We start from the raw sequence: 14,312 nt of genomic DNA, 5'->3' as shown, positions 1-14,312 counted from the left end.
CCTTGCCTCCTGCATCTTCACCCTCTGTATTATTTCAACCATACTTGGGACAGACTTGATTTAAAAAAAAAAAAAAATCACTGTTTAAAAGTGTGAAATCAAATTGTTATATATTTCATGAAAACAAGCAGGCAAATGGGAAGAAAGCCTTTCACCTTTTTAGATGTCTGAGCATTGTCTTTACCAGACATCACAATAATCTGTCTTTTGTAAACTCCTTAAGTGCCACAGCTATGGGAGAAGCTTCAGTGGAAACTCAAACGTTATTAAAAAACAAACCAAAAAAATAAAAACAACTGAAAAAACAACCCTCAGGCACTATGTTTCAGCACTTGCTCACAGAACCAGCTGATCTGAATCAAGTGTGTGCTACTGGAACTCTCATAAGCCATCTTAGCCAAAATATTCTCAGGAAAATGAATCATGACTCCAGTATGTCTGAGTCACCTGCTGATGTTCCTGATCTCCCCAAAGCTGCATGTCCTTGCAAAGGCACATTCACACTGTTGCAGGTCATTAGCATTTTACCATCACTGCTCAACATGGCCTGTTACACCCTCTACACTCTCATTAAAGAAATTCTGATCAGCTCATGTTGCTCCCTTCAGGAACCAGGTGGGTTGGGAGCCTTTTTTTCCCCTTAACAACTACCAAGATGTGAGCCATGTGTGCCTTAAAGGCTCCCTTCTCTCCTCCTGAAGAACAGACACCTTCCTCCAGGTCCAGCACACTGCTGCACCCCTGCTGTACCTGAACCTCCACCTTGGCAACTCACACTCACATCTGAACCTGCAGCTCTCCAGTGGCTCAAGTGGGTTTTTTTTTAAACTTTACTTCTGGCTATGTAAACAGAGCTCACCAGGAAACCCTCACTTGATGCTGCTTTATGCTAAAGGACAGAAAAAATGTTCTGCCATAACTTAAAGAGATTCTCTTGGACTAAGAAATTTGGTCAATGGTTAAAAGGAGGAAACAAAAAAAAAAAACAACCCTTCAGCTCCTTTCAAAGAATTTCCAGAGCTATGCAGAAACATGAAACTCCCTAAAGGAGAGACAAAATATTTTGGCTTTCTTATGCAGAGTATTTCTTCAGATTGTTCAACTTCATGCATTTAATGCTAAATATGGTGGAAACATTTGTCATGGCAATGAAGACTCTGCAGGTTGTTCCCTCGTATAGGTCAACCTTCAGCCAGGCACCACAATAACCATTTAAAAGCTACTAATTGCACTTTGTGGCAAATCTGAAATCATTTTCCCTCCCAGCTTAGCAGACACAGAACTCTGGAGACCTCCAAGGAATGGCACACTTCCTCACAACAGTTTAAAATGTAACAGTTTAAATTAAACAGATTTAAATTGTATTGCTGGCAATTCATTCCTGGAATCTGTGTTTAACACTTGTACTGGGGAGACTAAGTCGGTTTCTTTACTCAAACAAGTTTCAGAAAACTAAAACCATGACAAAAAACCACAGGTTACAGCTAATGAAAGGTCTAAAACTTCTAAACCCTCCCTATAACAAAAATTATTCTGAAGCAGGTACTTCAGAAGCTTTGACCAAGTTACTCAAGAGCAGAACTTGTCAGCCTTTCCTACAGAGTGCTCACACATGAAAATCAATGTACAAAGCACTATTTCTTCCTTCTCACCACGAGCAGGACAGATTATAATTATTTTTCTTTCATATAATGGTTTACTATTACTTTCCATCATGAGCTGAAGGCTGAACCACCGCACTGAGCAGGTGAAGGGTTGGTAGAACAGCCAAACCACAGAAGTGGAAGAAGGAATAGTTAAAAAAGCCTATTTTCTTAAAGTTGTGAGGTGAAAGATAAATAGCCATGTTCCTTAAAAGTCTCAGGACAACTAAGTAGTTCCTTTGGGAAAGAACAGTTTCTGCCCCCTCCCCAGTTTCCTTCCCTTTATTTTAAGGCATACATAAACTAATCTCAATGACTTCTTTAGTTCAAGAAGTGCACTCAGAGAACCTGAACCCGAGAGCTTTGGAAATCACACCACAAAGATTCACAGAACCTTTTCATTTTAAGACACTTCACTTCAGATACACTGTATTTTAGCAATAAGGATGTTTCATTCGTGTCATGTTTTATAATTGATCAAATCCAGCCACCTGAACTTAGAATACACCAGGCAGCACAAACACAATACCCACCTGATCTTTGGAAAAAGCTTTGACATGAATGTTCTTGACCGTCTGCACTACACCATCATAAAATTTCACAGTGTAAGTACCTAAAATTTGAAAATAAAGCACGAGCTCAAAGATCAGAAGTTATTTAACAGAGCATTTCCTACCAGCTCCAATATTCCAACTGAATACTTAGCTCTAGATAAAAGCTGCCTTATCTGTGTCCTTAGAACCCTCAACAGCAGAGCTCCCATCACAGGCCAAGTAAGGGAGACTCAAAGTTACCCAAAATAACTCTGGTCAGAATAAAGGTGCACATCTACTCTTAAGAGCTGCTCCTTAGATGCATTTTACTCACAAAATTCCAAAATATTCTTGGTGGAATATTCTGATACATAATTACACAGCCTTCTTCTCCTTGATCTTACAACACAGTCAACCTAAAGTAAGCCCAGCACTAGAACAAGTCTTTCGTGGTTCCACTCCACTTCCCTTCTGGTTTTCAAAGGGCTTTTGCAGCTCTGACACCAGTTTTATTGCAGTTACATGCATCTCCTGACAACAAACTTCAGGAATAACTTTTCCCAAATATAGACTTCAAGCAATTACTGACTGGATATCCCAGCAGAAAGGTTTTATATCTCACAAACAGGATGAGAGGCTATAACACATAATAATACAGCTTCACATAGCTGTCTTGTGTCTGCTGTACTACCCTTCCACCTAAGTAAAGAAGTCCCAACACAATTAGAAATGCATCATAACAACCATGACAAAAGCAGAAACAAGGCCTTACCATCTTTGTTAACAGAAGTAACTTTGGCCGGGTAGAAGCGACAGTCGGACCAGCACGCCAAGACCTGGTCATTGATATGGAACCCCTACGAGACATGAGGTAAAAGTATCTTCATCTGAGAATTACTGAAACACACAATTTCATTACAACATTCCAGCCATCAGCCTTTCAATATTTAAAACAAACCGCACATTAAGCTGCTACGTGCTCAAATGTCCCGTAAGTTCTACTTACTGCACAGCCTTCCTCCTCATGCAATCCCTCTTTCCTTAACTGGATTTTCTCTAAGGGACGCAAGTAAGGGCTGTCCCAGCAGAACCATTCGTCGTATCTGTGGTTCCAGCGTTTGAAATGGATAAGCACTTTCCCCTCTTCATAATCGATTTCTTCAATGTGAGCTGGGTACCTGGCCAAAGGGAGATTAAGATATTTTAGTTGAGAAGAAGGTAAGCTGTGTCAGACACTTCACACAAACAGAGCTCGGTTTAGCTTCTCCAGTCTTATTACTAATTGATGTACCAGTTGTATGAGCAATAAAGGTGCTACAGAATGACTGAGCAAAGCACAGAACAAACCCCAAAACTGAACAGCAAAGGCAAACGTTGGCTGAAGCAAAAGGAGACAACTAAGGAGTTCTCAGTCTGAGGTGGAAAAAGAAATGGAACTAGAGATCCAGAAGTCAGAAAAACCTTCCCTACACCTAGATATCTTACAAAACTGATATCTCACTCTAATCAAGAATAACACCTGGGGGTCAATGCACTCACTTCTCCAAGATATCCATCAGTAGGCATCGTGAATCATCTTCCCAGTACAACAGCAAAAGCCCAGCAGGCACACTAAACCTAATCTAAATTTTAGATTCTCAAAGTTAAATTTCATCTGCAAAGGTCTGGGATTTTAAATATAAACTTCTCAGAAGTAAAGGAAACTGAGATGAGTCAAATTCAAATGTTTCTGATCAGGAAGACTTTGTAAACTCTGTATTTCTTTAAATTGCATTGGTAATTTGTAACTTCAGCAAGTATTTTGGAATCACAGCATATTTCACTACCCCAGCTGAAGATAACATCCCAAGCACCAATGTTTTCCCCTCCACAGTAATGACACCAGAAGAAAATTTCCACTTGTTGGTGTTTTCAGTATTCTGAAAGAAAGGCAAGGCCTCAGTGAACTCTGTAACAAAGGGCTGAAGACAAAACCCAAATCCACAAGTATTCTTTACCTGGCAAAGCACACTTAGAAGACAGGACAAGTGGCACAAAGAAGTGGCATCTCAAAAGGAGACTGATACCACACAATAAAGCCCAGACACGTCAGAATTAAGACTTAAATGCAACCCAGGCTACCATTCTACAACCCTGCCTACACAAAGGAAAAGCAAAGCTACCTCCAACTGAAATCCTGCAGCAGATGGGAGACACATCCTGTCATGACTGTTTAGAAAGAGCCACAAATAAGCCCTGTTAGACATTTACAGACTAAGGCCCCACTTAACTCTCAGTGCCACAGGCCTCAAGCCATGCCATTAGTTCACCCCAGTGTATAGCCAAAACACAGGTAGCAAAGGCTGGGGAGGAGAGGGAGTCAAATGGAAGATACTCATGGCAGGGACATCTTTAACTCACTACCAACTTCCTAGAAAAGAAGCAACTTCCTTCATGTGACAGTCAAGGTGGTTCATATTCAGGTAACCTCAAGCACTGCCCTCCACAAGTTCATGAGGGGGCAATGGTCACAGTCACAAAGTAGTTCTACTAAACATAAGTAATTTTTGACTATCACTAAGTACAGGTAATGACAAAAAAACGGTATCCTGTTCCCTACAATCTGAGTGCAGCAAAACCAGGTACGAAATCTCAGGTCCCCTCAATAAGAGAGCAGCCCTCGGGACTGCAGTGGGCCTAGGACTGCTCTAGTTCTCAAAGGTGAACAGGGAAGCTGATAGAGGTGACAGAGTACTGACTCAGGATCAAGATAACCCTTATATAACCATCTCTGGTAAACACAATTCACTGTCTCCCCCTGGGGAGAGACAAGCCCAGGTGACAAGAGCCAATGAAGTCCATGCTGCAAGGCTGTTCCCTGCTTCATAGGCAGTGAAAAGGAGAATTTCTATGCTAGAACCATCATCCCAGAACCACACACCAGTGCCATCTGCACCTATCCCACCTCACCTTCTAAACACTCCCTGATGGGAGTCCAGACCATCAAGAGAAGCATATCTGACAATGAGACCCAAGCTCAGCTTGGCTGAGGCAGTGTGGTGGTACCAGAGCTCTCAGCTGGAGAACATGTGCAAAGCCTCACCAGATCTTCTCTTTCTGAAGCAATGAACATCAGCAAACAAATGTTCAGAGCTCTCCACTGAACAGTAAACCTGTCAGAACCTGTGCCAGGTCTGTCCATGAACTCTGACAGCCCCCTCCCCAATACCACCTCCCTTTCAGATGACAGCACTGGCAGCTTCCAAACCAAGCAGAAAGGTTCCCAGGTTCTCAACAGCCCTGAGCACCACACACTGACAGTCCCAGCTTCCTCCTTCCCACACCTGCACCCCTTCACAGCACTGAGCAAGCACACCCTGTCGGGAGGCACAAGTGTGCACTCATCTCTGCAGAAGAGTTAACAGAGCACATCCATCCACATCCTCCAAAAAGCCTGTGAACATGCCAAGGGGCAGAGGTCACTTCAAAGAAATTCAGGCTTCTTTATCAAAAAGAACCATACTCTGGGAGGACACACAAAGTGAAAGGCCAATAGCTGAAGCCTGGTTAAGGCCTAAAAGAGAGCACAAGCCCTGTGTCCAGGATAGCCCAACATATCCTCCCCCAAAGCACAAAGGAAGCATTCAGCTGCCTCAATGGCTATTCAAGACAGCTAACTGATCCTGGCTAAGAAATCCCCAACTGGTACTGATTTGAATATTTATCTAAAACACTGTGAAAAACAAGCTGAAATCCGAGACAACTTCTTGCAATTTACTGGGAGGGCAAAACAAGCAGTTTTCCAATTGAATTTGAAAGGATTGGTGAGCTCTACTGTTCAAGGCCTTAGGAACTGGCTAAACAGTAAGGGAAAACCTTTTGAGATGTCCAAATTGCTGGCATTAGTTTTGTAAGAACCCAAGTGACAATCAAAAACTCAAAAAAAAAAATCAAAAACTCACACCATGGCTGTCAAAGCACAGCAAGCAGTATGAGAATGCATTTATGGCAGACACAGATTTACCTCTGGGAAGAGGGAAATATCTGGAAATTCCCTGGACTGGTCTATCTCCCTTCTCCTTTCCTACATACCAGAACAGAATTGCTATTAATTCCCACTCCCTTGGAGCTGGGAAGGGACAAGCTCAGTGTAGTCAAAGCAAGAAACCAATTCCTGACAGCATGGACAATTAAACTCATGGGACTGACAATCTAAATCTTAACAGGGTACACCACCCTCTCACAATACCAATCTGGTTTCAATGCTCGAGAGCCCTAACCAGAATCAAAAGTCTCTTCACACCCATTTTACTCAAACAAACAGAAAAACTGGGGAGGTGTCATCACAATAAGGTAACACAAGAGATGCCAATATTTGCCTGCTACAGGTAACCAGTGCAGTTGTCTTCTTTTCAGTAAGAGAGGATGCAGCCAGCCAGCACTGCAGAGCTTAAATGATCCCATGCAAAAGGTTTGAGGAAGTCAATTCAGCCAGGACAGCGTGTCCCTGTCCATCACTACAGCAACCTGCTCTGGGATCTGTCCATGCAGGACTGTCCTACTGGAGCAGTCCCACTCCCCCACCCTCTCAACTCCAGCACTGTGTACTGGGAGACCTCCCAGCGGGCACAGGGGCACCTCCACATGGCCAGAGCTCTCCTCCTTTAGCACCTCGAGGTCAACAGACACTGTCATGAGTCTTTCATGACAACTCTGATGCCCTAAGAACTAAGCCAAGCACCAGAAGTACTCCGTGTAGTCCCTGGAGTTTGAGCACAGGAGGTGACAGACAACTGCACCAGGGAGTGAAGTGCACTTCCAAATCCAGCAAAGCAACCTCCAGTATGAGCTCTACAGATGCGACATCCACTTTGCACTCTGCCAAGGGGCAGACCCCTCATTGACTACTCTGCTGGCACACACACAGTCTTCTTCCACAGGGTTGGCATCACATCCACACACCCTGGAAGTCCTGAACTAGCAAATCAGGGCACAAGACACTGCCATGAAGGGGAGGCACACTGGGCTCTGAAATGAAGCACTTGCCAAAGCACCAGTGCCATCTGAGCAGCAATAGCAGCCCATGAGCTGACAGATGTGTTTGGCACTGAGCACAGAAATCAAAGCCCTGTGACCAAACAGGACACTGAAACCTCCAAAGGTCTAGCACTGGGAGCAGTGTCAGCAAACAAAGTTCTGTCACCACACCACGGGATGGTTGTGGTCACACAGGGGCAGGTGAAGGCAGCAGGGGAAAGAGCAGCCTGCTGTTCTCTACAAATTGCACACCGAGGAGTTGTGTATCAGCCTGTCACCACTGACATTTTTGCTCACAGAAAACAAGCCCCCAGCTCTTACAAACTTCAGTTCAGAAACCCTGGAAACAGAACTACACACAACCCAGGTGTCAAAGCTCAGCAAGCAAATGAAAGCTTTCACAACCAGAGAGTTCATAACTAAGCTGTGAGATCAGAGTTGCAAAGCACTGAGCATGAAACAGGCCATTTATGATGTGTTTCCAAAAACCAAAGAACATGGTTTGGTTTGGGACATTCAGCGTATCCAAAATTCAAATTCAGGCCAAGGGTTATGTGGAAAGTACAGCGGTTGTTGAATTCCCCCCCCCCCAAGTTTTCCCCTTCAAGAGCTGTGACACTGTTGCTGTGCAAACATGTCAGAAGGATAATAGTTATTAACAGGAGTTATCAGCCTTCCTCAAACACCAGCTGTACCAAACTGCATCTTTATTAAGCCTACAGCAGAGACAGGCTAAGAGATGCCTTTTTGCAGGCCTGACTGCTTGTTTTTTGCTGTATAGACAAAACTCAACAATACCAGAGATGCAGCAGATTCGATCACTGCTTACCTGTGCAACTCTGGGTTACACAGGTAAGCCAAATCAACATGTAAATATGATGTAATGTTCATACTTATGTTCTCTATGGAAAGAGCTACATTTACTCATTTTCACAATGCCAATCCCCCTGTACCTGTAAAATAGAGGAACACTCTGCATGCATGCAGAGTATTTTGGAACAAATTCCCTATGTCTAAGGCAGTGCTCCGTCCTTCTGAGATGCCCAGATGGTTTTCAACACTGGCTTTGCACACTTAGCCTATTGGCATGTGCCAGAGCCCTCAGTACAGTCACCCATATAGACTCCTCAATAAAAAATAATTTAAAAAGTCAACTATAATTCATTGCTCGGAAGAGAAGTTCCCTACAGGAGCTAAAGACAAATTATTTCTTGTATTTAAGGGGTCTTCTGACTCAAACAATTTTCATTGTATGCCTCACTCACTGAAAATTATTAAATGCTAAGTTTTGAGCTGACTACCAGCAATGGACAGTCACAAAGTTCAAAGTCAGCCCAAGTAGCTTTTAGGCCCATTTCCATCTTCCTGCTGCAGTGGTTAGTCAAAGAAAGTGTTCCTCCTCACAGATGAGGGCTGCAAGACAGCCTCCAGAGCAGACTTGTTAGAGCAGAATACGTTTCCCCACCACCCACCCTCAGAGAAGCACAGGTCACAACATTCAATCCGACTTTAAAGCCTCTGAATTCACAACAGCACCGGGAAAGGAAGCAGTGAGGAACTGCCTGGGGTGTTTTTTACTGCAAAGAATTGACTCTTCCATAACATCTGCTCTGCAGTCTGTGTACAGCACAGAACTTGAAGGGTGAATTCAGGAGGAGGAGAGGCTGAAGTCCAACTGGATTTAGGAGCAATCCTATTCCCAGACACAGCAGCAGACACTTCTCAAGGGCCAGCACAACACAGCAACATCTATCGCCCATTTCAACCACTGGTATACGAACTTTTATAAATGAACTACTTTCCTACAAACCAATCACTAGGACTCTAAATATTGTACCAATACAAAATGTTTAAGATATGAAAGACTTAAAGTTAATATAATATGAATGGTTTTAAAAAAATACCAGTTTTTTAATCTGTCACGGGCTTCCAACTGGGCTCCCACCTCAAAGTTGATCCCTCTTCTATTCGGAGGATGTTTTGTCATTTTGTAATATCAACACTGCTGATTTTATTCCCCTGAAAAATGCAATTAAATATCAATCACTAATCAAGACATACACAAAATAAGCTTATGCACTATAATCCCCAGAAGCTAGATGTTAAGGGACTGCTGTAACTTTGGTTTGCAGACAGTAATGGGGGCAATTATCTCTTAACCAAGGGTTCCCAAGTGACAGTGTGCAGAATCATTCCAAAAACGTGTTCCAAATGGCAGCTACCGGACCATGAAAGAGAGAAGCTCAACCTCTGCCCAAGGGTCCAAGTTCCAGGTCAATTAAGAACCATGCAGCCCAATGTTTATTCATAACTGAGACAGAAGTTTTGTAATATTCTCTCCCCCCCTCCCGGTTTTGATGAAAACAAGGAATCCAGTAAACAGGAAGTGGGCAAAAACAAACACAATGACAATCTTTCAACAGCTACCACAACAGTGAAACACTCCACAACACTAAGTCACTTCATCACTGCAAGTGCAATAGAGTTCAAAGACATCAGAAATGCGGAGTTTCTTTACCCAATTTGAGAACACTGTCTATACTGCTTGCAGATTTACATTTGCTTTCACCCAACTTCTCCACCATTTTAACCAGAAAATATAAATGGTCTTCATTAAGATTTATTTCCAACAGTGTATATTAAAGTTTAAGAAATCTTGCCAAAGTAATTTCTTTCAAGGTACATTTAGTGGAAAGCCTGCTCAGGTGCTATTTTTCCTGATTTTTTGTCAGTCATTCCCCACTATTAGAAGATAAAAATCATCATCCATTCTTGCAGTCTTCAAGCTCACAAGACCCAAAAAACCACAAGCAAGTTTTATTCAGTAGCATCATCCTTACAGTAAGGCTGTGTCTTGAAGATCCCATTAAAGATGGACAAAAGGGATGCAAGTTAAAATAAGAAGCCATCCAGCCTTACACTACAAGAACAAGGGCCACAAATAAGCAGCAGCATCTTGGCTCACACAGGGCATAAACAGCAATGGCATCAACTGAGCTGCATCTGTGAAAGGACTGATACTGTGAAGAACTGCTCTAAGTTCAAATGTGGTTCAGAAACCAAAGCTATTTAGGAAAGTCATAAAGCCTCGTGGCAGGGAAGAGCTACTCCTTCACCACACTGAAAGCCAGGCCCTGGGACACAGAGGCAGCCCAGCCACCTCCACACAACCACCACCCTGCAGAGGAACTGCTCTACCAACAGCTCAGCTCTGCCTTCCTCCAAAGCACTGCTTTGACTCGGAGCCTCACCCCTGTTCAAGAGCCTGCAGGGTATGGGGAAAAAATGCTACTGACTGTAAGCTAAATTCACACAGAGATAAAATATTCTAGCCACCTAAGAACTGGAAAAGTTACTTTTCTGGAGCATCTGGTAACAGACTGAGTTCACCCAGCATGGATCTGGATCAGCCCAGCCTTCTACAGGTTGGAGCAAGAGTCCATTACTTTGAAGGAGCAGAGTCTGTAACTTTTAATTGGGAAAGGTAATCAAGCAAAAGTTCGGATGGTTGGGATTTTAGTTTATTTTGCATTAGAACGTAATAATTAAAACAAGGAAATCTAAGCAGCAAGTGCAAAACTACATTTTAAGTGGCCACAACTCAAACATCCACTATTTTCTCTGCAGATTTACATCATTAAAACACCCCTTTCTCAGACTAGCAATGGAACTTCGTGCCCCCAAACGTGGAGCAGACACATTTTGCTGAACACTTGTGGAAGAAATGACATCTGCAAGATGATTCTTTCGCCTATTTTTCTTTTCACTAAGGAAGGCCATGCCAAGCCAACATACTCCCAAAAGCAAGGCAGGTCCCCCTCAGCAAGAGCTGCCCCCTGGACCCAGGGGACTGAGCTCAGCTCACCCACGTGGAGCTGGAGAGGAGCACACACCTCTCCTGACTCCAGGAACAGGCTCTCACACAACAGGGCCTGTATAAACACATCAGTCTGGGTGAGGAAGGTCTTATTATAGTTTCAGTCAAATATTTAAAAAAATACAAGTGTCACAACTAAAAGAAAATCTGATTAAACAGCCAAAGCCATTTAATCATATTTACAGAAGCTACAGATTCAACGAAAGAAATCTGAACACAGCTAGAGTCAGCTAACACTGACCAACATTAGTCACAGCACACACATACTGCGAGCAGCTTGTTACAAGGCAGCTGATCACAGGGTTGAAAGAGAGGAAAAAGCTCTGTGGGCAAAAATCTCATATCACTGCCCCCTCCTCCAAAGTCTTCTTTCCTCTCCCCTCCCAAGTTTGGAAGCTTGGGCTGCTTTGGGTTCTCTCCCATCCTGTCACTGGTTTGCACTCCGAGCCAGCAGTCCTCGTGCTGATCATGCCATGAAAGCAGGCTGGCTTTTCCACTGGCACCCAATGCCAGGAACAGCTTCCTCAACCAGAGGCACGCTTGGTCGAACATCACACGAGATGAATTACACATTAGAGGATCAGAACCATTTCACCCTGAAACACAGGGCCTTAGAGCAAGACTGAAACCACGAGATCTGACCTGCCCTGGGAGCCATCACATGGCTCTGCACAAACCAGGCAGCACCAAGCAGCACTTGAGCAGCATGAGCAAAGCCATGTGCAGAACTGCAGTCCTCAGAGAGCAACACCCAGCACGGGCACCTGCCTCGACCTGGAGATTCTATGGTTCAACCTCTGTCCTCTCCTGCACTTAAAAACATGGAACCGTGTTAAAACAGCTTAACCAACAACCCCAGACTGATCAGACACAGTCAGAGCTACAGCTTGGAAATAAGAACACCTCACCAGAACATCTCTTCTAAAAATTATCTCCATCAGAAAATCAGTTTGTGCTGCCTTGGTAGCTAAAATGGGACACAAGCAGGCTCTCCACTCTGGTTACTCTGAGAACACATTTTTCTCACGTGTCCAGGACCGTGATTAAAACAGGGGTAGTCACTCAGCCCACCCTGAGAGCTGTATGGCTTTTCTCCAAAATTTATTTCACTATAAAGATTAGATCTGTTTCAGGAAAAAACACCTGAGGATTCAGACAAGTCACTACTTTCGACACAAATGTTTCTAAATCTACACCACTGGAAGTGCACATGTTGTTTAAAAGGGGAAGCCTTTTCTTCCCCAGCAAAGTCACCATGAGGGAATTTAACTTTCAAAGGCTATTCAGCCATTCAGACACTCAGAGGTGCCAATCAGCAGGTATGTTTATCTCAGGGCACTGTAGAAGAGAAAACCCTCACATCAATATCGATCCCTTCAGGGGTCACAATCTTTGACTTCCAAAACAAGCTCTCTGCTCTGCTAACAGTGCAGGGCCTGTTCACCTGTAGCTCTTCTTACTCTCTCCAGTTTTAGGCTGTCAGTGCCAAGCCCCAAACCTGACGAATCACCCAATTCCAACAGAAGAGGGTTCCTCTGGAAACGGAAGAAATGTTTCATGTTATCAGACAGAGCCAACCCAGGCAGTTATGGCAAACTCTCACTAAAAACAGCCTCTACTGTTTTCTCCCTGGAAACTGCAGAATCACTGCAGCCTTTCCCAAACCACACCTACCTTGGCAAAGACTGTTTTCCAAATGCCTGCCGAGTGATCAAAACATTCCTTACGTAGTATCACACCAAGAGCCCTGCCTTGAAATCAGCCCCACTTTCACATTTCGTATTGTCTCAGTGCAAGGCTTCATAAGCAGCTCAGAAGAAATGCAGGTCCCTCCCACAGTTCAGCCTCTTCTCTCCTTCATTCTTTTGTGCATCCATGCCACTCCCAGGCATTTCCCTCCCTCTCACATAAGGACACAATAGAGAGGAAAAAAGAGGAACTCCATGAAAAAACAAACATAGTTCTCTGACTTGATAAAGGAGAACAGTAAACTTCAACAGTTTGCACAAATATATTACTCCTTTGCATTGCAAATGTCAGTTTTATTCTGGATTGCAAGCTCCAGTTCCTATGAGGCACTCAGTACCTCAGTGGTGATTCACAGGACTACCTGGTAGGATGGGAATAAAATAAAAAGCAGTGGCAAAACCAGGGAGCAAAAGCAACTCGCCAGAGATTGTCCTGTGTTCCCTGGAGATGCAGCACACTGAACTGCCCTGGGTGCTGCAGGGAGCACTGCCCTTCCTACACAAGCAACACAAGCTTGTTTTGCTTCCTTCTAGGACAAAACACATTTACAGCTGATTCCCACAATGCCTAAGCTGACTCTGCCATCCTCCCCAGTGTTCCAAATCTGCTGGCACACCCACATGTCCAGGATGAAACTGCCAAAGACTAAGGCCATTCACATTTTGCACATTAGGGCTTTCTTTGCTCTGCAATAGTTAGTTTTGACCTTTACCTTATATCACCTGCACACATGACACCAGCCTCACACCTCCCCTGGGGGTAAAACAAAGGCCAGCCCTACAATATGCCCACCCCCGTGGGGAATGGAGTGCAGAGCAGTGCATGGTCCCCACTGCAACCCGAAGAGCCTGCAGGTGGGTGACCACAGCCTGGCTGTGCTGAGCCCACACCTGCAGGAGAAAAGCCACGGTGTCAGACTGCAAAGCAGCATCTACAGACACCATTTATATTATACAATCCTCATGGCACCTTAGGAAGACTAAGTGCAAGTCTTACAAACACTTAAAACACCACAGACTGTACTGGTACTGACTTGGGAAGCTGACTGCAACAGACTTTTACTGCCTGCAGACAGAAGAACCTCTGCCTACCAGGTTTTGACTGCTGCAGCACTGCTCCCATGCAGTAAAGCCTCACTGTAGTTTACCCTACACATAAAACCAGATGTCAAAGCTGTTAAAAGTGTTCACCCAAGAACAGCTGCTGTGCTGGCTATCCATCCAAGGATGTCTACACTCCTGCCTCTTCTGTTTGGGTCCATTCCACAGCCAGGTGACTCTGTTTTAGGACAGGACTGTAAGTGTCAGATGATATCCTTCACACTATTTCAAACCACAACACCTCAGATCTCTGGGCAAGTTCCAAGGAATTCTGCATCACCTCCCTTTTCTTATTCACAAGACCCATTTCAAACAAGACACTGCAGTATTTGCAGTTCTTATTTGCACAGCATAAGATCCTCAGCTAGATCTTCACCAGCACTCACTTCTTGCT

At 44.0% G+C, this 14,312-nt stretch overlaps 1 protein-coding gene across 7 annotated transcripts in view; it reads right to left on the bottom strand.

Annotated features, from left to right (window-relative positions):
* The window catches only part of PHF20 (PHD finger protein 20), a 62,835-nt gene that overhangs the window by 39,672 nt on the left and 8,851 nt on the right, over nucleotides 1-14,312 (bottom strand). For 6 of the 7 annotated variants that reach the window (XM_050313726.1, XM_050313727.1, XM_050313728.1 and 3 more), the window contains exons 5-8: nucleotides 9,097-9,211; nucleotides 3,183-3,354; nucleotides 2,949-3,033; nucleotides 2,177-2,256 (exon numbers count right to left, since the gene is read on the bottom strand). In XM_050313726.1, coding sequence (XP_050169683.1) covers nucleotides 2,177-2,256; nucleotides 2,949-3,033; nucleotides 3,183-3,354; nucleotides 9,097-9,179 — 420 coding nt within the window. In that variant the 5' untranslated portion in view covers nucleotides 9,180-9,211. The remainder of the gene's footprint in view (nucleotides 1-2,176; nucleotides 2,257-2,948; nucleotides 3,034-3,182; nucleotides 3,355-9,096; nucleotides 9,212-14,312) is intronic. The other variant, XM_050313731.1, reaches the window with a different exon arrangement.

This window comes from Myiozetetes cayanensis, unplaced genomic scaffold (genome assembly GCF_022539395.1).
Source record: "Myiozetetes cayanensis isolate MyiCay16 unplaced genomic scaffold, myiCay2020 scf19, whole genome shotgun sequence".
Classification (NCBI taxonomy): Eukaryota; Metazoa; Chordata; class Aves; order Passeriformes; family Tyrannidae; genus Myiozetetes; species Myiozetetes cayanensis.
This window is presented reverse-complemented; position numbering and strand designations above follow the sequence as displayed.